This window comes from Cryptomeria japonica, chromosome 6 (genome assembly GCF_030272615.1).
Source record: "Cryptomeria japonica chromosome 6, Sugi_1.0, whole genome shotgun sequence".
In the NCBI taxonomy this organism is placed as follows: domain Eukaryota; kingdom Viridiplantae; phylum Streptophyta; class Pinopsida; order Cupressales; family Cupressaceae; genus Cryptomeria; species Cryptomeria japonica.
Genome location: NC_081410.1, coordinates 122,185,666 through 122,210,982, shown reverse-complemented (window position 1 = coordinate 122,210,982; position 25,317 = coordinate 122,185,666). Strand labels below are relative to the sequence as shown.

Sequence of the window (25,317 nt, the reverse complement as noted above, 5' to 3'; positions counted from 1 at the left end):
TGCCCTGAAGGACTATCTGTGCAAAAGGGAGATGGAGCGAAAAGCGGTCAGTGTAGAGGCAAAGAAGAAAGGCAAAAAAACTTTTGAAATTAAGTCCGGAGGACTACTAGGTGAGTGAACGGCAGAAACCAAAGAAGAAAAATTGAAAAATGATGAATTTTGTATGATTTTGTGCAATTTTTATCATTGAGTCGACATTGTATATCCACTATAATTTTTGTATGCTCTAAAGAACCAATTGATCGAAACAAGTGCATAGGGTTTAGTATTAGGTCAAAGATGTAAATTTTGTAAATTGTTATAAGTGGGCTTGTAAGTAGTAGATCAAGCAATGCGATGTTTAATTTGGGGGTGGAAAGGCGTTGTAGGCAGTTTAGTGGTTCCATCCAGAAACTCATAAACTATATTTTTCATAATTTCCTATTAATAATATAATATAATCATTACCAATCAAAAAAAAAAATGTTTTAGAAGAGACATTACACCTTCACTTTGTAAGCAATTACATTGCGTGTTATTTATTAATGATTACCCTAGAAGGACATGGATACTCTTTCTCAAGAACTAGTCTAAGTTATTTATTTGATTTAGGGAGTTTAAGGCTTTCTTGGAAAATCAAACTAGGAAAAAGATCAAGGCATTGAACTCGGAAAACGGAGGTCAATATTATTTTGCAAAGTTTTACAGATTCTATTACGAGAATTGTATAGTAAGACAAAAAACAACTCCATACACCCCTTAGCAAAGTGGAGTTGCAAATTGCATGAACAAGACATTGATGGAGATGGTTAGTAGTATGCTTGGTGATATGAACTAAAAAGAGAAATTCTCAACAAAGGCAGTTTCTACTGCATATGCTTGGTATTACCTAATTAACAAGTCTTCTTCATCAGTGCTTCTTAAGAAAACCCTTGTGGAGGTTTGAACAAGAAAGAAAAAACCTCTTCAACATCTTCATGTATTTAGTTGCAAGGCATATGTACACGTGCCTAGTGAAAAGCAATCAAAGTTGAATAGCACGGCAATATAATGTATCTTCATTAGCTATGGCACCAATGTGAACAAGTACAAGCTTTGGGATCCCATGCTTAGAAAAGTTTTGTATAGCTAAAATGTGATATTCAAAGAGACTGGATCTTCTTCTAAGCTATATAACCAAAGGAGGATGAGAAGTCAATTGTGCAGCTAAAACCTAATACCAAGAAGGCTATACCAAAAGATAAACCAGAAGTTCATGCTGGACCAAATACAAGGATAGTTTAGAGTGCTCAAAGAGATTGAAAAAGTATGACTTTCAACTCAACATTTGAAGAGGTCTAGTTGGCAAAACTAGTAACTAGAAACATAAAACCCACCTAATTTTACATGTAATTTTTCTTTGTTGTCCAACTCTAGTGAGCCTAGAACGATTAAGGAGGCAATGGAGGTGAATGATTGTGAGTTTTGGAGATCAACCATGGATGATGAGATGGTTGTATTGAAAAAGAATGATACTTGGCACTTAATTCAATTGCCCAAAGCATGGAAACTCGTAGGATGCAAATGGGTGTCCAAAACAAAGTTGGGTTCAGATATTAGCATTGAGAAGTGCAAAGTGGAATTGGTTGCCAAAGGTTATTTCTAGGTTAAAAGAATAAAATTTTGGTGAGATTTTCTTCATTGTTGAACAATTGACATCTATTAAAATAGTTTTAGCTTGTGCTACTAATTTTGATCTTGAGATTGAGCAGATGATGTGAAGGCAACTTTTTTTGACAATGATTTGGAGGACATCTAAATGTCATGGCCAAAGCACTACATTGAAAAGGGTAGGGAAATTTTGGTTTGTTGGTTAAAAGAATCCCTCTATGGTTGAAATGGTCTTCTAGAATGTGATATAAAAACTTTGTTTCGTATAATTTAGAGTTGAGGTTTATTAAGTCCAAGTCAGATTCTTGAGTTTACAATAAATAGAGTAATGATAATTTTATCATTATCAATGATAGGCTGATATTTGGTAATGATAAGGAAACAATTAAGGATTTAAAATTTCATCTTTCTTTACTGTTTGAAATGAAAGACTTAGGGGCTACTAAGTACATCCTTGGGATAAAAATCAAATGAGATAGGGCTAACAAAAAAATTGGGTTAGACAAAGAATATATGTTGAGTCTATTTTGCAGCATTTTAGCATGGCCGACAACAAACCAGTTAATGTTCCTATTTTTGTGAGAACCAATCTTTTAGTTGAGTAGTGTCCTATGACACCAAACCAAACATTGCCCAAGCAATGAGAATCTTAAGCCATTTCATGGCTAATCCTAGTAGGAATTATTTTAAAGTTGTTTTATGTTTGCTATCTTTATTTGGAGAATGATTAGAATAGACGTTTTTTGTATGATACAAATGCATAGTACCCAGTAACTGAAATCATGTCAACCTTGTACCAAGAAATCATATGCAACAATATCTAAAGTTTTATTGTAATGGAGATACTAGTTTCATCCACATAAAGGCCAAGTTGCAGATCACAACACTTTTGTGCAGTCAAAGTTTGTTAATAAATATAAAGATAAGTTACCTTGACCTTGATAAGCCATGGGAGGTGGTTGTCCATTAGACTCTGTATATTTCTCCTTGTGTACGGATACATGCATGTACCCATGATCAGAATAAATGAGGACATAATGAATTTTGGTCTTGAATATAATTATGAAAACTGTGTGAACATTGATTTGTGAAAGAGAAACAAGTAGCCCTAATATAGCACTCTCAAATGATCGCAGTATCTTCTTTGGAAAGAATCCTAATTATATTAAATGTATGGACTAAAGCTTAGCAGAACATTAGCAAATCCACCCAAGTTTATAGGAGCTCCTACAATAGGTCCTTTGACATAGATGCATTGGCATTGTCATAACAAACCTGCAAGATGTGTACTTTCTTTGCCACAAACTTATAATTGATTTGTTCAGCCAGTTGTGTGAGTGTATGCAGTTAAGTTATACAGATGTATTTATGGAGCTTTCTCAAAAATAATGCATGAAAAAATAGATGTTACAAAACATAAACTTTTGGCAGAAGAAAGTTCCCATTTTTATTTCACAACCTAAGTGATAGAAGCTGTTAAAAATGTTCGAGATGAAAAATTGCAACTCCTAAAGCTATAGAGCCAGCTGAAAATTTTAGTCAATGCTGATTTGAAATCAGCATAAGTATTGGCATACACACAGTTTGCCCACTTACCTAACATAACAAGAAGTAGGTATTGCAGAGGTAATTGGATATATTACATGAATGATCGAAAGATCATTTATAGAGTTACAAGATCAATGTTTCCATAAAGAAACAATCGATAACTGAAGACAATATTAGAAACTAACTAATTACACTAAAATGACCATTAACAAACAGAATAAGAAGATATTATTCTAATACCCTCCCTTAATGGTCATTGTCCTAACAACCGAGAGAAAAAAACAAAGAAGGCAGCCCCCTTCTTCTCAGAACCTTCTGCTACAAGAGCCTACCACTATCCCTGTCACTGTGATGAGCCTTCCATTGACCCTGCCAGAATCTGGAGAACTTCTAGATGACACAAATCTTCCACAAACTTTTGTAGATGAACATGACGCCCCAAAACAGATTGCAAGAAGCCACAATTTTTGAGGGAAAAACCGTCACACTGAAACTGAAGTTTACAAAACATCGCTTTTCGGAAAAAAAGGGTAAAAACCCTAAAGCAGAAACACCTGTACCGATGATTTTTGAGGACAAATATGCAAAACCCAAAATCCCTCACGAACATCGTGAATTACAGATGACCAGACACGATTTTTGAGGTGAAAAATCGATCAAAACCAGACACGGATCAAAAAACAAACTTTGTTCTTGAGGAAAAACCAGTAAAACCCAACAAAAAATTTTAAGGACAAAAATATAAACCCAAAATAATTTTTTTGAAGACAAAAAATTATAAAAACTATTGGAAAATTTTTAAAGGGACAAAAAATTATAAAACCCCAAGCCAATAAAAAAGAATTGAGGTTTCAATATAAACCCTAGGCGGCATGAACAGAGCTCGAAATGCAGAAACCCTTTGTCGTTGGAGGAAAGAACCCAGAAATTCGTTATGACTAACCACTAAAAATAAATCGAGAGTAAAAAACCCTAGGTGGCAGAAGAATACAGACGAATCTGCAGAAATTCGTGAAACCCTTGGCGCAGAATAATACATAGGGTTACAAAAAAACCCTAGTCGCGGACTGGGAGGCAGCAGAATGCCTTAAAACAAGATTGCTAGAGTCGAAGACAGAAAATCGCAGGCGGAAGACAGACAAGCACGGACACAGGGGCCAAAAAATCCCAAGTAGAAAAAAAGAACACCCGGCACAAAAAGACACAACAAGAAAAATTTTGCGGGTGACGAAATTTATTTTTTTTTGTTTCCACCATCGCCAATAACAAAATCGCAAAAAGAAGACGAAATCGCGCGAAATGCCCATCAGGAACAGAACAGACGAAAAATAAATCACAATTGTTGCAAACAAATCCCATCGAAAATCAAACGCGGAGCCGAAAAGACACGGCAGGCCAGAAAAAGACACAACCTCAGATTCGCGCTGCCGGAAAGATGTCATGAAAACCCTACAAAAATCCGACGCAGATTGAGGAATAAAGCCTCAAAAACAAACCCACGATGCAAGAAAACAGAGATGAAGCAAAAAAAACATGAAAGCCCTCAGGATGAACTGGAATAATTTCGAAAATTTCTACTAATTGGAAATTAGGATTAAAAAAAATTCGAAAAAATTCTCCTAAAGCTCTGATACCATATTACAGAGGTAATTGGATATATTACATGAATGATCGAAAGATCATTTACAGAGTTACAAGATCGATGTTTCCATAAAGAAACAATTGATAGCTGAAGACGAAATTAGAAACTAACTAATTACACTAAGATGACCATTAACAAACAGAATAAGAAGATATTATTCTAATAGTAGGCCAAAATCAATTACTTACCAAATTGTGTTTAACACTTTATAACAACCACAAAAGCTGTCCATAAATCAGATCCATGGTAATATTGAGATATAAAAAGGGGACTTCGAACTCAAGAATACCTTTAGGAAAAAGTAAGGAATGCCAGCTAACAAGAAATAGAGAGCTTGGATGGGCCAGTTCAATTGATGACATAATGTCACAACTTGCTAAATTTTCAATGTTTGTGCAGAAGCTAATTCTTAAATGGGTAAAATTTTGTGGCTCTTTCATCCAAGGAAGCTGAGAAAAGGGCAGCAGTTAGTACAAGATGTGAACCAGACTGGTTGAGAATCATACTTGCTGTTTTGCAGATACAACAAATACAAGCATCCAGCTTACCAATAACCAATGTGTGCTGCAGCTGATAAGAGACTTGTTGATCATGCAAATATAAAACACATCAAAGCATTCACATTATGACAATTCCTTAAATGGGATAAGTGTGCTGCGATATTTTGAGCAACATAGGAACAGGATGTCAATAATTTAATCAAGGCTCTTGGTCAAAATAGGTTTTTCAAACTTAGATATGTTTAATCTTGTGAACAATCTCAACAATATGGTCATTAAGGGGGAATATAAAAGTAATAGATTACTTATGGTAAAATATTATCTGTGCACCAGCTTACAATAACTAAGCATGGATATTAGTAAATGTCATGATCAGATATTGAGAAAGTCATTAGATACAAAAAGCATGGCATCTCAATCAAAGGTGTCATTAAGTCAGATTAGGAATTTTTCACATTCTTAGAGCATAATCAAACAATGTACTCTCTTGATTCGATAATGCACAAGCAACCTTTTGGTTTCAAAATAGGTTTTTCAAACTTAGATATGTTTAATCTTGTGAACAATCTCAACAATATGGCCATTAAGGGGGAATATAAGAGTAATAGATTACTTACGGTAAAATATCATCTGTGCACCAGCTTACAATAATTAAGCATGGATATTAGTAAATGTCATGATCAGATATTGTGAAAGTCATTAGATACAAAAAGCATGGTGTCTCAATCAAAGGTGTCATTAAGTCAGACAGATTAGGAATTTTTCACATTCTTAGAGCATAATCAAACAATGTACTCTCTTGATTCGATAATGCACAAGCAACCTTTTGGTTTCTCATTGCAACATTGCTTTTGTTTTCTGTCTAACTGTTTAACACAATTTTCTCACCATTGATCCAGTTCAGTAGTTTTACTTCTGCAAATTTATTGTGTCGGTCTCTGGTTTGATTCCTGTTTGCATCCTAAATTTTGATGGATACAACTGTCTAGTGCTACCTAAAATGTGCATTACTATAGAGCATGGTGCCCTGTAGTGCACCAGGTCAATTCCTGTTTACATCTTAAAGTTCGATAGATATGACTGTCCATTGTTACCTAACAAGTACATGGTATAGTTTCAGGTAGTGCATCTCAAAGATTAATGAATATGACTATTCATTGCTACCTAACATGTACATAGCATATTTTCAAGTTATACACTAATATTTAAGAATCTTATCAGGGTTTCTCTGCTGTAATTTGCTAATGGATTTTTCTGTCAGCCCAAGAAGCTGCCAAGGATGAGAAATAATTTTGCAAATCAATAATCATAGATTTTGTGACAATTAGCATAACTTTCGGAAATCCAATACGATTCAATAACATGCACGAACAGAGATATTATCTCTTACAATATTTCCAGATTTAACAATGTCAAGATTTTTAATGTCAATGTTTCAGATCAAACACCATGATCTAACATCAGAAAGAAAAAACACAAAGGATAGATTGCAAACAATGCTCCTTAAAAGAAGAGACAACCTGGAAGAGAAAACAAGAAGACTGGACAAAGACAAAAAATAAAAGTGGATAAAAAGACAGCAACACCAAACATATAAAAGGTTAAAAACTACAAAGAAATTAAAGAGAAACCATGAGAAAAATAAATTAAAACAGGAAAAAGTAAAACAAAAATAAGGAACCAATTATGAAAGAACACCACAAAGCTATAAAAGAATTCCAAAATTATCAGTCCTGGGATAAAGATACAATAAAAAAGGTTTAGTGACCAGATGAAAAAAGAAGGATCTAAGCAATTAAGAAGACAGGAAAGAGAAGGCTACAGGAATGTGGGATCTCATTTTTTCTTATTCTCTTTTGTTCATCCAGTTAGTAAGCCTTTTTATTATATCTTTCTCCTTGGATTGATAGTTTTGGAATTCTCCTACTATGTGGTTTTACTTTTTTAATTGGTTCCTTATTTTTGTTTTACTTTTCCCCCTTTTAAATCTATTTATCATGGTTTTTCTTAAATTACTCTGTAGTTTTTTAACTTTTTAATCATTTGGTATTGCTCTCTTTTCTTCCACTTTTTCTTTTTTTTCTTTGTCCTCACCATCTTGCTTTGCATTCCAGGTTCTCCCTCCTTTTAAGAAGCGTCATCTACAATCTATCGTGTTTCTTCTTCTTGATGATGGGTCATGCAGTGTCATCTGAAAAGTTGATGTTAAAAATCTTGAGACAGTTAAATCCAGAAACATTGTAAGCAGTAGTATGGACAATGGAAATATCATGACTGTTAAGAGATATTATCATAAAGGCTCATGTTGCAAATAAAACACACAACATGAAAATTCTTGCTTGTGAAAGCTAACAGTGTTGCTTAAATATAGCACACACATGTTGTACTAGAGACAACAATCAATAAAAAAGAATATATTGCAGCAATTTTTCTTAGCTACACACTAATATCTATATTTTATTAATTATTTCCAAAAAGTTAAAACAAGTTTTGGCTGAAATAGTTAACACATCTGTCACTCTTTTTACCTTTGCAGGATCATTTGCGTTTTTCCGAAGACGCTCAGATAGCCGAATGTACCCAAAAGACCAGAAGACAGACATAAATGCTGCTGCAATTCCACCAGCAGTCAAGTAAAATGTTGGTGGAGATGTAGGGCTCCCAGTAATGACTGCTGAGAAAGCAAGTATCACAGCAGATACGACTGTGCACACAAGCTGGCTCCAGAAACCCAACCCTCCCAACCGCTTAAAATATATTCCAGTCCTTTCTAGCCGTTTGGAAACCTATGTATCAACAACAACATTAATTTGGAGCCAACAATTATGTGATGTACTTTTCTCTAAAATATGTCATTCAGCTTAAGTTTGTGGTTTATTCTTGAGTGCAATGCAAGAAGATTTGAAATTGAAATTCAATAATTACAGCAATGTCTCTTGATTAATTTTAGAATATTCAAGCCACAAAGTAATTTGTATATCAACTGTATATTCATCGACTACATTTCCATCAAACCATATAAGGATCTAATTATATGTACTTCAAAATTATATCTCACAAGGATAAAAGCTGGTAAACATTCTTAAAAGGCACCTGGACCTTCCACAATGTTCTTAAATTTGTTGAAATGCTTCAAATGTGGAGCCCTTTTTCCTCTAAATTTGATTAAAGTTGATGGTGCTACTGCTCTCTATAGTGACAAGATGAATGTTGTTTAGTAGCACTTTTCGTCGAAAGTATACATCCATACATAGCACACAATCCCAAGAATAGTTTTTTGATGCTTAAAGTCATAAATCCATTTTTCTTCTAAATTTGATTAAAGCTGATGGTGCTCTCTACAGTGACAAGCTGAATGTGGTTTAGTAGCACTTGTCAGTGAAAAGATACATCTATGCATGGTAAACGATCCCAAGAATAGTTCCTTCACATTTAATTAAAGAAGGCACAAATAATGAAAGACCTTAACCACTGTTTCACAAAAAGTCATGTTATTTCTATTTGTCTTTAGGCTTATATAAATGACAAAATTATAAGCATAACATGGCAGTTGTGTCCTTGTCAACTGGCAGTTTTGCATTTTTCAGACTGTAGTTGCACCTTTGTCAACTGGCGGTTTCACACTTTCCAAATGGCAGTTTTGTCATTGTCAAGTAGAGGTTCCCCATTTTACAGATAGCAGATATAGAATTGTCCATCACAGTATTTTCTGCAGATAATGGTTTCTCCCAGTCTAATCTAGTGGTTTTGTCACTGGAATCTGAGCGGGTAATCTAGTTGTTTTGTCACTGGAATCTGAATGGGTATAGTAACATCAGAAAGTGGTGTCTCTTCCACAGAAAGTCAATCAAGAGCCCTTTGGTGCATAAAAGGATCCTCCCAAAGATTCTATAAATGAGAAACACAAATTCAATTCCATGTAAGAGAGTGAAAAGGAATTCATTTGGTTGTTAGGAAGAAGTATAGAGAAAAGAGTACTTCGAATGAGCATAACAATAGGATGCCTGTTGTAGCATAATCTTTTTGAACTTTTTGTAATTGTTTTGGTCAGGATAAGGAGAAGAAGTTGAACTATTGTCACTTCCAGTTGGATTACCCCACACTAGGGTTTCCAAATAAATTTCTTGTGTCAAGTTTGGTTTGGTTTGTAAATTTTTTCTTTTCCAGCCATTGCAATATTTGTTTCATTTTCAACAACTAAAAATTGCAATATTTCTTTCATTTCCAACCAAAGTTTAAAAACTCGGACTCGCCACGGACTCAGCAAACCAAAAATTTGGACTCGGACTCGGACTCGTGAAAGACTCGCAAAAGACTCGGCAAGGACTCGGCAAAAAAAAAAACCGTAGTTTTACCAAAAAACATAAAGAAATTAATGCATTTAGAGAACATAAGAGCCATAATTGAAACATTACACATGTCATATGATTTACAAACACGCAATATTTGAAATTTGAAATACTAAATCTAAATACCCAGATTCCTTCAATGCTAATTATGTTGTTATATGGAGTCTAATCAGACTCGGAGGTTAAATTTTCACTACTTCCATCAGCGCAGTTTCCCCCTATATTTTTTGACAGGGGGTTTGGGGGCAGTGCCCCCAAGTTGGGGTCAAGGGGCATCGCCCCTTGCGAGATCAAGGGGCAGTGCCCCTTGCGCGCTCCCGCGAGGCCAAAAATACTTTTATTATTTTATATAGGCATCGGGTCTAATTTTTCTATTGGCAAAAAAACCCTTCATGAGATATTTCACTCCCTCAATTACGCCAAATGAAGGCAAAAAAATAAAAATAAAACTCACTTTTAAAGCTTGCATGAAGTTTTTTTTGGGTCGCGCAAGTCCATCTGAAAGACTCGCGAGTCTTTCAGATGGACTCGCCTCGCAAGTCCTTGGCAAGTCGACTCATGGCTCCCATGGACTCACGAGTCAGTGGCGAGTCCACGAGTTTTTAGACTATGTTTCCAACGGCAACAACTAAAGAGCACTAACTTAACACAATTTGCATGCAAAACTATCCTTTAGATGATGAATTCAATTAAAAGAACATTCTTATGTTCTATAACTTCCAACTAGTTCATATTGGTGTCAAAGTAAGTTTAATTTTTGGTTATTGTCGATAGTGTTTGGTTGATTTGCATGACAGTAAAATGATCAAAGAGAGAAGAATTTGAGCTTTACAAATCAAAATTTACTACAAAAGTGGAATCAAGAAGTATGGAAAATCGCCAAAGGATCTTGCAAGAAGAACTCGTAGCTTGGAATCAAATATGCAGTATGTAATGAAGCTGCAACATAACATAACCAAGCAACAGGAGCTCATGGCTAAGAAACAAACATCTATTGAGATGGTTGTTCATACTCTTACCAAAAAAAAATCGTATAGAAGAGGAGAAGCCCCATGATGAAGACAAGTTCAAAAATAAATTCAAAGATGAAGAGGAGTGGCCTGTGAGAAGCAAAGGAAAAACTAAGATAAAATCATCCAAGTATCCCCCTTACAAAGATGATATAGAGGCTTTTGAAAGCAGGTAAGCACTGAAATTCTAGATAAGTTGTCAAAAACAAATGAAGGTTTACTTTAGCAGGCACAATGTTACTGCAGCACCAAAGATTTCTTTTGCACATCTCAGAATGGAGAGTTGCACTCTAATTTGATGATATCAAGTTTCTTCACAAAAGAAGAAAAAGACAATTGTAACTAGGTTGGATGAATTCAAATAGTTGTTAAAAATTAATTCCTCCCATACTGGGCATAGCACTGACCAAACATTTACGAGGCAATAGTTGAAGTGTGCAGCATAATATTACAAAATTCTTTGAATAAGCCATGTTGATGGGTTTGGACTTGAAAGATGAGGACAATTTGACCAAGCATAGGCTGGTTTTCATTTACACATAAGGAGACAAGTCATCTATGGCAAACCAAAGGACCTTGATGAAGCATGTGTGTAGGCATGATGCATGAAGGAACAAAAGAAGCAAGGTGAGGGAGAATCATCCAAACAAAATCAATCAACAAATCAGTCCAAGAAAGAGCAAAATCATCCATCCAAATTTTGCAAAGAGTATAAGTTAAGAAGAATGCCAGACTAATAGGTTTGTAAAAAACCAAAAAGTCGTTCCAGTTGTTGTTTTAATGATAAACCTATGAAAAATATTGAGAGTTGCATCAGGGAGTGCATCCCAAGAATTGTGCTAAGGAGTACTCCTAGAAGCCCATGGCATTGTTATAAGAAAAATGGAGATAGAGAATAGTTCCAATGTAGACAATAGATAGGATGGCACTGCTACCAAAGTGGCATGCAAAGAATAAAAAAGAAATCAAACAAGCAAGCTTTTAAGAATCAAGAAGACCATGGCAAATGCGCTTGTTGATATCAGCTCGTCTGATTTGATTTTGAAAAAAATTATTAACAGAATTGGTTAAAATAGTTATGATCATCCAGAATGTGATATTAATCCAAATAACAAAAAGCCACAAAAATCAAATTTGATATTAATCCAAAATGTGTCAATGAGATGAAAGCAGATATGATACCACTTGCTGCATTTGATGTCATGTTTAGCAGTAATATGTATCTCAGGGATGCTATCTTCATGAGTGCCAAACAAATTCAAATGCGTCAAGGATGGGGTCAGTTATACCATCAAAGCGAGGCCAAGCTTGCCATAGTAAACACTAACCAGCCAAAAAACTCACTCAAGCAAGTAAATGATGTTGTTTACTTACTTTGAAGAATAAAAAAGTTGATGTAGTATAGATTTTTAAGATAAAAGGTACTAAAAAGAGATAAAAGAAAAAAGTGTTCCAAACTCCCAAGGATTTGCCTCCTTATAGGACATTAGAGCATGAGATTCAATTGCCTCTATATGGAGCATTTTGAAGAGATTTCCCTTCATTCTTTCCCCCTCAAGCCCAAATGGTGGAAGCACCATGTAGACAATACTAATATTTTGTTGGCCACATGGCCAACAAAACTTAGAAAAGTTTCATTCCCACCTAAGCAACATTGATAAATGCATCACTTTCACCAAAGAGTTGGAATCAAATGACCAACTCCCTTTCCTTCATGTCCTTCTAATCAAAAAACCTGATGGCTCCCTTGGTCACTGCATCTTTAGAAAAGCCACCCATACTAATTTTTACCTCCATTCCTCCTCCAATCATGATCCTTCCTAAAAAAGTTGGCATTCTGAAAACTTTCGCAGCAAGGGATTATTGAATTTGTGATGGATGGTTTCCTAGAATTAGAACTCTCACACCTAACCAAGGTCTTCAAACTCAATGGTTTATAAAAGCAAACACATACCTAGGAATTAAAAAAGGCATTTGATGTGCTTCAAAACCAATTGACCCCCTTCACAACCGGTTTCCATCTCTCAAATACCCCATGGACCCCTTCATTTTAAAGTCTATAAGGTCATGTGCTCTTGTGATCTCCCACACATTGGAGAGATTGATCACTCTTTTAGAACTAGACTCAAGGAACATAGTGCGGATATTAAACATGATTGTTACACCAAGTTAGCTCTTTCCAAGGACTTTTCAACTCCAAACACCATATTTTCTTAGCAGATTGTCAAATCTTGGCTAAGCTAAACAAACTTCAGAAGAAGAAAACTCTAGGAAGTCATAGAAATCATCAACCAGCCTTCCAGCCTCAACTATGGTGATGGATGGCCTTTGAGTCTCTCTTGTAAACCATTGCTTGCCCATCTAAAGAACTTAGCTGCCTCTACCTCCCATTGATCTCTTCCCCTCATGTCTGCTTTCTTGTCTCCTTCCTCCTTTCCTTTTTTCCTTCCTCAATCCCCGTCTCACCATTCTCATTCCCTTTGTTATTAGCTTCCTTTCATTCTTTCTTCCTTCATCATGTAGTTTGTTTCTACACCTTGACCTTGTCCTCCCTTTTTCTTTCCTCTCATGTTCTAACCCTCTTTCTCTCATCGTCTTCTTTCTTGTTCTCTTTTCTTTTCCTCTGTAATATATTTATAGTTATGTAAATGACAATAAATATATAGGTATTTATTTTTAGTTGTTCTTGGGTTTCCTTGGGTTCATTTTTGTGTCCTATTTGTTGAAGTCTTCTACCCCTTTTTCTTATCATGTTTTTCTCTTCCTTCTGTTTTATTGTGATTATTAATTTCTCTTCTAGTAGTTGGTTTCCCTGGTGTTATTTATTAATTAGATTCAATTTTGTCTTTTTTTCTCTCTCCTATTTCCTTGTTTTATTTTGCTTATTTACTCTTTAGTTTAATTTATCACTCCTTTTCATTTCTTTTCATCCTTTGTTCTCTTTAATTTGTTACCACTATTTTATTTATTTTATTTTTCTTATTTCTCTATTTTCATCAATTTATATTTTTACTAGCTATTCTTTTATTTTTCTTATTCAACAATTTGTTATTTCACTTTTCTTTGCCTTTTCCTTCTTACTTTATTTCTTTGTTCTTATTGTACTTCCTGTCTCGTGAGTTATCCTTTAATTTTTTTGGCTTTGTTTTACTGTATTATTTGTTTTATTTCTCTATTTTAAAAGTTGGCTTTCTCTCCTCAATGCTTGTCGGCCATTCTGTCATGTTCCCCCTAATCAGGTCAGCTGCCAGACCACTCATGGAATAAAGGTGTTTTTAAACACCAAACCAACACATTATTTAATTCATATTTAAGTATAAAATATAACTAATAAAACATGAAATATAAATATAAAATTAAGTCTTCAAAATTCAAATGAAAAATTAAAGGTGATATTCAGGTGAGCGCCAAAGGGAATTCAACTTCAAACAAGATTAGCTTATCTTTGGTTGGTTTCAAATAGGTGTAAATAGTTGAGCTCAAGGCTCATTTGGGGGATATGGAGAATAGATTTTTTCAAAATTAATTTCTGACCTGTAATTTTGGATGAAAACCCTAGAGTTACAGCACTTTGAGGTGGGATGAAAACCCTCGCTCAGACCTTTTTATCTTTTAATCACTTGGTTGTTGGCTAAAATCTTGTGCTTCACTCCTTTTCAAGGCATCTAACAAGATCTCAGGATAGCGCACCTGCTGTAAGGACAGCAAGTGACCAGCTTCTGGTCATCATTGTTTGAAAGTCTTTCCTTTCTGTAAAGTGGCTAGACAACCTATATAACATCTACATACTCAATTTGGTACTACGCCTGGAAAATTAACCTCTAAAGGGGGGTCACCTGATTTATTTGCTTGATCCAAGCTGCACAGAGCATATCTCGTGTAATGTCCCAACTTGGGATTTCCCTTAATTTAAACCTGAGACATCCATTCTAATAACCACAAATTAGAATAGTAATATATTAATAAATACAATTTTATCAGAATTAGATATATTTTACTATAAAATTCTGAGATTAATTCGAATAATGGAACTTATCTTGATCAGCTTTCCGGATTTTGACAATTAAGGATATGTTATGACTGATAGAGTTAATGATACCAGCAGTTCTGAAGGTGTCATTCATTGATATGAGTATGTAATTTGTGTCTATGACTGATTTTGTAATGGAAACTGTACTGTCGTGGTTTGTGTTGTAGTTCTTTGTCACTATGCTATGTATATACTGTCATCCCTGACACCAGTCCATGTATTCATGCGATCTGGTTTACTGACTCTGTGCATATAGAACCACCCAACTGGGCAATGATGGTGGTGTTCTTCCGGTTTTCTATCCATAAGTATATATAACCACTTTATGCCAAAATGTGAATGAACAACTCAGCTCATCCCCATGCATACCACTAAGAACAAAGATGTTACTGCTTGTAACATAAAAACAGTTCTGATCTTATCAATCCATGGTGATGTTATTGGATGCTTTGATTCCTTTCCTTTATATCTCTCAATGTGAGGGAAAGGTTACACCACTTCATCATGTATACCCTTTGGCAAGAGACACGCCCTTTCACCATTAGCACCCTTTGAAAGAGTGCAACTCTTCATTATTTCTGCCCTTTGAAAGGGACACAACCTCTCATAATCAGATCTGCATTTATTATTTATATCAGATCTGCACCTCTCATTTTCAAATTATTCCCCCTCTCAAATGAGGTTCTCTTCTCCCTTTTATATCTCATTGTTGAGGGAGTCACAACTTTTCCTTTCATGTCTTTTGACTTTTCATTAACTTAATTAATTTTTAATTAATCATATTTAATTATATTTAATTATATTATTTTATATTTTAATTTAATTTTAAATATTTTAATTTTATTATTATCATTTATTATTAAATTTTATTTCAAAGTGGGGACATTACATCTCGCTACCCAAAAACCCATAGTGAAGTTTCCAACCCTAACCCAGCACCGATTAAAGGCAGTTTGCAGAAATCAAATCTGGGCAAATTTCCACCAGGTGGGAACTGTAGCAAAGTGATCAATCAGTCATCCCCAATCTGGTTACAAACTGTTTAACCAGTTCAGTAACAGCCCTGGGTGTACTAAGGATCATGGAGGTGACTTTTGGACTCATTTAACTCCTGTATGATTCCTTGATGTAATAAATAAACGTTCCAGATTGCATCAGAATTCAACTATTCTATATTTTCAGTGCTTATTTTCCTTCTCTGCTAAATGTATAGAGAATTATATCTGATCTGAGTTTGGGTTAGATCCCTCCAAGGGAAAATTCTGCATTGCCAATTAGACATATGAACTGAGTTAATATTTTGCATCAGTTAAAGAGGAATTCACAAACCCTGGGACAGTACAATTTCTCACGTCCTTGTTTTTGTAAATCCTGCCTATATTTATGCTTGCTAAATCTTCCAATTTTCCCAACATTATTTATTTCTTATCCTGATGAGGGATCATGTGGTATGATCGAAATGTTGACACAAAAATATTTTAACACAGTTTTATCCAGAAAATATTAAACAAACAATTATGGACTGTGGAAACATCATATTTTATATTTATAAGTATCATTTGTTGGCAAAATTTATTCTATGGTTTGTCTAGGCAATAACACTTGAAGAGCAATCAAACAATGAAACGGCTTCAAGAAATGTTAGAAAAAGAGAGCATCCACCCTAGTATTTGACAGTGAAGGTCACACATTATCATGGTATAGAATGGAGACTGTTGGAGACTTGCCTTGAACAAGATTACTATCAAGAACAAGTAACCAATCTTGTGAATTGATGGGTCCACTTCAACATTCAAAATATCAACTAGGAGGAGCTTGAATTGGGTACCACCAAGTTTGCATGGAGGAGGAGAGCGTAAAGAAGACCATCCTTCAAAATGGAAACAAGTTCTACATGTGTAATAGTGTAACTAGATTGTTTTTTGGTTTTCTGTGCAACAGACAAAGCATAACGGCATTAGTCGATACAAGTCTTTCAAGTTTTTGAAAGAAATAAAGATATTAATATCATTGTTTCAAGAGGTCACATACCCCCAAAGTCCAAGTATTGTCCTGAGGACTTAGGGACTTGGAGGGAATGTCCCTGTTGAGACATGGACCAGCTAGGACCCCAAGCACACGAGAGGTGTGGCTTAAGGGGGGGTGTTGGTGTTGGAAATAAGCCACACCCAGATCGACGATGGACTAGTCCAAAAGGGGCTAGTAGCTCAGTGGTAGAGCACTCCAGCAGCGTATGGAAGGTCCTAGGTTCGAGTCCTAGCTGGTCCATGTCTCAACATGGTATCAGAGCCAGGTCCAGGCTAGGAGCCCCAAGCACACAAGAGGTGTGGCTTAAGGGGGGGTGTTGGTGTTGGAAATAAGCCACACCCGGATCAACGATGGACTAGTCCAAGATGGGCTAGTAGCTCAGTGGTAGAGCACTCCAACAGTGTTTGGAAGGTCCTAGGTTCGAGTCCTAGCTGGTCCATGTCTCAACAGTCCCTTTTTCAGGACAGCTTGCTCTATTTGGTGCATAATTTTTTTTTAAAAAGGTATCTTTTTAAGGAAAAACCCTTAAAACCTGAAAGGGAAAAGGGGGAGGACTGTCATTGCAGGTGCTATACATCATATTTACTTAAAATTTCAGCTGCTTTTAGTTTGTTTAAGTTATTCTGATAGTTGTCATCCTACTGTCCCCAAATTTAAAAAAAATTATTGTCCCCAAAACCTCATCCCACTAAGCCAGGAACTCAAAGAAACACTATGCAACGTAAAGAAATGTGTCTTTACAAAGCGATCACTGGTTTATTTTGGACATTTCAATGGAATAGAGATAAGAGTTGATACAGAAAAAATTGAGATTATCAACAATTCACCAACACTACAGAAGCAAGGAGCTTTGTTGGAACAATTCAGTATATTAGAAAGTTTATTCCTAAATTCTCTACAATAACAACATAATATGCCACTGTGAAGTGGCAAGGGTTTTCACCGGGGTAAGGAACAGGAAGGCACTTTTGATTCATTGTAATACAAAATCAACCATGCATGAGTGCTTGCTCTTCCTGATTTGCAGCATCCATTCAAAGTTGAAATGGATGCAAGTGGATGTGCCATATGGGCGGATTTATGGCAAGAAAGGAAGCTAATTTGTCATCATTTAGAGGAATTTTCTGAAGTTGTAAGAAACTGTTCTATTAATGCACTTGTTCAATCATTACGAAATGGAAACGATATTTGAAGGCAAAGGATACAATTGTTCAAGTTGAGCATAAACTTTTTTGCCAGCACATGATAAATTACAATAAGAAACACACTACAAATGGACATGATTTCTTTAACAATTCCATTTGGTGATCAAGTACAAGAAATTTGAAAAGAAGCACAAATGTAATGGCAGGTATGCGATCTAAGCCACCAATTTCAAAACAAGTTTCAGACTTGACAACCATTTCACAATCTAAGCCTCTCAAAAGGGAAGCTTGTGGGGAAGCATATACACAAGATGCAGATTTTGAGGAAACACATCAGCACTTGAAGACAAGAAAATTGACTGTTCAAGATAAGGTTGATTTCTACCTCAAAAATTAGCTACACTACAAATTGGACAAGCTATGTGAATCAAATGAAGAAAAACTTCTATCAATGAGGGAAGCTCATACTTCCAAAGTTTCAAGTCATTTTAGCAGTACGACCATGGTTCTCTTGCAAATGTATGTGTATTCCCAAAATGAAAGAAGTATCAAAATCCATTAAAGGATATAAATTATGTTAATGCGAACCTATAGTAATGAAAGAAGAATTGTGCATGCCTCTATTTGTGCCTATTAAAACCATAGGAAAACATCTCTATGGATTACAATTGCAAAGAAGCTGATACAGAATTGCAGTTAATAACCCATTGTATGATGTCTCTATAAATGTTAAATTTTCTCACAGTCTCACCAATTTTCATTTGCTCCTATCAAAAGCCTTTGACATATCTGATTTTATGAGCAGCCCCAAGCATCCCTCTGTGTTTTAATATTTATAGGTGCAATAACTCCTGTGCAGCTATTATTCCATCATAGACTTGCCTTCCATTGGTAAAGCTAGTTTTGGTCAAAATATAATTATTGGAACCAAAGATTACATTCTATTTGCCATCGCGATTGAGATTATATTGTATATTATGTTAGAAGAGAGATAGATGCATATGCTAGCATCACATCAGCATTGGTTTTGAGAATTGGCACCAAGGTTGTGGAGAACAACTGATGATTAGAAATTGCAGAAATGGGAATCAGCTAGGCCAAAAGAACAGATAAATCTGTTCAGTTTTGTTTCATTTTAGTATGGAATTGCTTATGTTACATCCTACAAAATGCTTAGGTGTAAATATTAATAATTTTATTTTTTTATATGAAATTTCTAAATAAATAAAAGGCTCTCTTTATGTTGATTGGCTAATAGCTATGGTTGGAAGTATCTGTTTGAATTTTTATACAATTTATTTTTCAACTAAACAAGCTTAAGATTCTGTTGAAACTCAGAAAAAATGCAAAAGTGTCCCTTAACATTTGTTATATCTACATAAACGGGTACTGCCCTGAAGGCCCCATACCCATACAAGCACCATTACCATTCTAGTAGTGCTATCGCATTTGGTATCTCATAGTTTCTTCTATAATCTAGGGCACCAAACTGCCATATAATAAAAACATTTTTTTTTTAAAAGCGCTGGCTCGAGAACAACAGTCATGGTCAAAACAAAAAATTTATTAAAAAAATTATGAACATAATTTAAAAACACACACAAAACTGCTCCTAGTCATATTTCATCTGCCTTTATCAAACCAAAAGTTAAGCATGTTTTGTTGTTCTTTAATTTAAGCATGTAACACTGCTATTATGATTAATTTTGTTTATGTTTCCTATAATTTTTATATTTCTTTCTATGTGGATAACCAAGCCATACCATAGATACACAAAGTAACAGAAACCTCATATCCAAATCCGTAATGGTACATAGTTTGTAAAGGATACTAGAATTATCAAATGAACTGCCTGCATGCCTATCTGGAGGCGTTCCATAAGTTTGCTTAGCTAAAACAAGTTTTGGAATATTCACTGCTAAATGCAAGACCATATACATGTTAACTGGATGCGGCCACATAGTACATTTGTCACTGACACAAGATTTAATGATGCACGCTGCAACTGCTTAGTAACAAGATGACAAGGCCAAGTCTTGCCACAATGTGAGATTTGTAAGATACAACACCAAGGCAGCTCTGAAAATATTTCCGGATAAGCCATGCATGTGTGACAAACCACAAGAAGCTACCACTGTAGATAAAATAGGTAAAGAAATGCATCTAGGTTTCAACTTGGAAAGATATAGAAATCTTATGACAAAAACAAACAACCAGAAACCAGAGAAAAATTGTAAAAATGGAAATCAACTAGGCCAAAGAGATGACAATCCTTATTCAGCTTTCTATTCTTGCACTATGAAGTTACATTATAACCAAAGAAACTCAATTTTTAAAGTTATAAACCAAGTCACAGAATACAGCGAATTTCATGGATGAAGTTCAAATTTAATCGAATTTCAAACTTTTATTAAAAATTCATTCAAATTCAGCCATAAATTTGTACGGCCAGGACGTCATCTTTTTTTATTAAAGTTAAAATTTTAAAAAGTATTTTTCTAGGGTTTCTGAAAAGTGTTTAGGGTTTTTTTGAAGATTTTTGGCGGATTTTCTCTATACAGTGCTGCCATCCGCCTCTAAACAACAACTCAGCTGGTCACGGGTATTCTTTGTATATGCTTTGTATCTACTGGGTCGCGGGTATTCTCAGTATCTGCAACCGCTGGGTCACGGGTATTCACTTCCATGGCTGCCAAGGTCGCCGTATACATATAGCAGTGTGAGACTTGAGGGCTATTTTGATAGCAGTGTGAGACATGAGGGCTATTTTGATAATTTATAAGAAGTATACATATATTTAAAAATAAACAAAATTATATAAGGCAAATTTTATCCGAATTTTTTTTTTTAAATTTTTCCCTTGTTGAATTTCATCCAAATTTCATGGCTGTCGAATTCGAATTTGAATTCGAACCTTGTGACTTAGGTTATAAATGATAAAAATGTATTTTGAGATAATGAGTATCTATCACAGATAAAATTGATTGGACCAAGGCAATAATTTGACTTATCTGGCTAACCTTATGGCAGTTATCTCCACAACTAAGAGTAAATCTTAAATATTTTAGATCTCACAAATAAAGTTTGAGACTTTATTTGAAATTTGGAAGATATGCATGTCCCTTGACACTCACCATAAAAGATCTGAAAATGATTGAATATAATGCCTATATGTTTCTTTGGATGTGGTGCAATAAATTAGGCTCGGCTTAACCAAAATAGAATGTTTACAGCTCAATGTAGGATAACTTCTAGTGTTAAGTGCCATGTGGCATTCATACCAAAATATAACATTTCAGCTTGAAATTCATCTTAATTCACATCTATATGTTGTGAATGCTTCTTACTTAAAATTTAAGATGAAGGTCGCATGTGTCAAATTTTCTAGAATTGCTTCAAAGTTCAAACTTACTGGATCATTAGATTCTGCAGTTAATGCTAAGGTCCCAATGTACAATAACTTTTAGCGTTAACAGCCATTTGGCATTCATACAAATGCAGACCATTTATTTTAGCTTTAACTTCATCCTGATTTTGATCTAGATATTGTGAGTTTTTCTTACTAAAAACTTAAGATGAAGGATCTGATGTATCAATCAAATTTTCTGGAATTGCTTTAAATTTACCAGAAGTCTGGTCTCTGTAGTGGAAGACAAGGCTCCTAATGTAGGATAACTTTAAGTGTTAAGTGCAATTTGGTGTTTATAGAAATTGGACCATTAAGCTAGAACTTCATCTTTATTTCCTTTAGGATATTGTGAATGCTTCTCACTGAAAATTTAAGATGAAGGATCCTCTATGTCGAACTTTTTAGAATTGCTTCAAATTTCCTGGAAGTTTGTATCTGCAATTGATGCCAATCCTCCCTGGAAATAATTATCTGAAAGGTTCATGTTGATTATCTAGGCGTTTGTTTGTAGTTGAGATGGATTTTATTTATTCGTCAAACAGAGTCATTGATCTTGCACATATGCAATGGCTTGAGACGATACTCAGCAAGGGTGAATACTTCATTGCTTGCAAGGCAATGTATTGAGAAATTATTATCTTAGAAAAATAGAGCACCCAATGGCTCTCATGAAGGAAATGAGCTCTAACCTCCTAAAAAATGCTGGTCACTTTTTGTAAGGGAGAGAATGTGTAAAAGGACAAAATAAGACGTCACAGTAGCATCACCGAGTAGTACATCATAAAAATAATACGTTAAGATACACTGGTAGATCTCTACAAAACATAGAGAAATAGGAAGTTATTATTACTTCTAAACTCGCCCTTAATGAAAACTTCCAACAGGAATGCAAAGTTGTTATTGTTTCCACATTTCCCCGTGATGAAAACTTCCAAAAATAATGTGCTGGCCCTCTTCCGATGGAATACAAAAGTAAAAGGAGTTGCCAAGATCAAGACATTTCATTAACGTTTGTCCAATACCCTAGTCCATATACTGGTGTTCAGATGAACTATATTTTTCGCAGGATGGACCTGATGAAAAGGTTCAGATTGACCTCAAAACTACACTTTAGGCCTAAACAACTTCATGGACCAAACTAATCTGATAACAAAGTTGGCCTGCTTAACCCAAAATCAAATGATCGCTTTTTGTTCCTTCATGGGTGAGTACTTTTTCTTGAATACCCGAGCAGTCTGGACTAAACAAAGAAGTGTTATTTTATATGAACTCAACCTAAAGCCTTCCATTAGCATGCTGAGGTGCTCTACCATTACACTACCTGCCTCTTTGTGGTATTGAATATGGTTTGTTCTTCCAACATCCCCCACAAGCTGCACGTAATTTCTTGGAGCAGTCCAGATAGTGGATTGTCCTTCAATAGAGAAATTACGCAAAAGTCTACGAATGACTAAAGAATGTCAAAGTATAGCAAATTAGAATAGCTATGCAGGTGGGAAGACTAACATTCTCCAGAACTCTCTCAGAAGAATAAGAGCCCTACAAACAAAAACTACCACGCAGTTCTCACAGAGGATTGAAAGAACTCGATAAACCATTCGAACGAAAAATAAATACAACAGCAACAAGTTAAGCTAAAGCACATCAATATTTATGAATTTAAGCAAATGGATGTTCAGGCAGAAGCATTGAGGCATTAAACGAAAAGGGCATACCTGAGCAAGCTTCTCAATTTCACGTTCACGGTCAGCATCTGAAGACCCGACCGTTTCTTCGGTTGGACTGTATGCCTTCCCTCTATTTAAATTCCTTCTTAAAAATACCCCATTGTCCTTGTGAAATAAAGGATTCAAAAATTTGGATGCCCCAAAATATGCAAATGCAGAGATATCAGTAAATTGGGTTCTCGTGGGCAATTGAATAGAAATAAGCCCTGACGAAAAATTTGTTTTCTGGGCAAAACAAGTGGGTTTGAGACGGGGTTTATCCAGTGGTGGTGACAGCCCTTTCAACTTCATTTGCATTTGTAAACATATTGTGGATTGGGATAACCCCTGCATAGTGAGACGAAAAAATGTTCAGCACAATAATCAAATTGATTGTACTGTTGATTGCTTGGCAGAAAAAAAATTGGGATGGTTGTGAAAGCAGAGAGAATATTTGAGAAATGAGCCCAAGGAAGCGTATGACATATTACTGTCACATTCGAAAGCTGTAGACGTCAATTGACGAACTGTTGTCGGTCATATATTTCTGTCACTTGTGAACGTTGGAGGCGTCAATTGACGGATATTTGAATTTAGCGTCAATTGTTGGGATATCGAAAGGAATATGGAGATTTGACAACAAAGTAGACTTCTTTAAAATGCATTGAACGTTAAAATTTTTGGGTAACTGCTAAGCGTTTGTAGCATATGATTTAAATTTGAATGTTTTAAGAGTTTATGATCATGTTAAAATAGTAGATACATGGTATGGTAGGGTTTATGAAAAAAAAAAAAAATTACAATCGAATTTAAAAGCAGTTAAATGATATGGTAGATATAATTATTTATGTATTTTTTTGTATTATCAAAAAAGTCTAGGGAAGGGTATCAATAGTTATTCATCTTAATTTCACATATCTTGAGTTTCTAAACGGTATATAAGAAATTGATGATCTTTTTGTTTTTTCATATGTGATTTAACATCAAAAAGTGGTCATTTTGAGGTGACATCCAACACACATTCTTTGTTGTCCCATTAATCATTTGCTTTGATCACCACAAAAATTGCACAACTGATTCAATATATAGACCTCTAATAAGTATTTTGCTCAATACTTACACGGGAATTGTGGGTATTAATAAATTTTTGCAATTCCTCTTATTAAGTACTTTTTTTTTAAACTGTTGGACATACAAATAGACAATTGTTGATATATGTGATTTTTTTATAGACTTTTAATTAACATGTATTCCAAAATGATTATTGCCTAAAACATAAGTAACAATTGAATCTTTTCCCTATTTTTTAATAAAAATAGTATAACAATATAAAAAAATATTATGTAAAATAAGTTTGTCAATATGTGCTAGATTTAAATGTCTGCAATCTAATTACATGTTTTAAAATTGCATCATTAAATGAATCTAATTTTTTTATTACAATGGCATAGTAATACACACAAAAAAAAAAGTATAAGCTATCAAGTAGTCTAAGCAAAGCAAATATAAAAAAAGGTTTTATGGATCTTAAAAGGACTTTTTTTTAATAGAATATTTGTTTGTAATGATTGTTAAAGTTGTGAAATACAACCTCACAGAACCCAATGAACACCTACATGCAAATAACCTGTCACGTACAAGAGATATTGAAACACAAACAAGGTGCTTTGAAAGCCTGAAGCAAAAAAAAATATGCAATAATAATCATCAGTGTAATGATTACAAAGGGATCAATCCTTATAAAAGCATATCAAAACCTAAAAGTAAAAACCCTAGGATGAGTAATTAATAATTAATAATGAATTAATTATTAATGTACCTAAGTTTAGCTTAAGTGAAATATAAATAAAAAGGTGACTAAACTATTAAATCGAGATTATTTAATTAATTAAGTAAATAACCTTATTACTCCAACACCCCACTTAAGATGAACTTAGGGAGAAGCTAAAAAACTAAGGACTAGATGCATGAAAACAAAAAAATGGGTCCCAGCAACAAAGCCTTACGAGGTACCCAAGTACAATGAAATCTCTGTAAAGTAGAGAAAAGGAGAAAACCATGTGGGAACAAAACTCCTCTCCTAAAAGAGAAACACAAGTGAAGGACTAAGAAGCCTCCAAACAAGAATGTTCCAAAAGATAGGAACAAAAGACGAGCATGAAAAAACATTGAAACATGAAGAAGTTGCAAATATTGTCGTAGAATGACTACTAAGATGCTAAAATAAGAACCTCCTCTGAAACAAAAGATGATCAGAATGAAGAAGACAACAATCTGCATAAGTGCCCCCAACAACACTACTTGAATAATCAGATGCCAAA

At 34.7% G+C, this 25,317-nt stretch overlaps 1 protein-coding gene across 1 annotated transcript in view; it reads right to left on the bottom strand.

Moving 5' to 3' along the window:
• LOC131045090 (protein TIC 21, chloroplastic) overlaps positions 1-23,505 on the bottom strand; it is a 55,005-nt gene extending 31,500 nt beyond the window's left edge. Inside the window, exons 1-2 of the mRNA XM_057978615.2 lie at positions 23,006-23,505; positions 7,848-8,105 (exon numbers count right to left, since the gene is read on the bottom strand). Of these exons, the coding sequence (XP_057834598.2) occupies positions 7,848-8,105; positions 23,006-23,350 (603 nt within the window). The 5' untranslated portion in view covers positions 23,351-23,505. The remainder of the gene's footprint in view (positions 1-7,847; positions 8,106-23,005) is intronic.
• Positions 23,506-25,317: the final 1,812 nt, after the last annotated feature.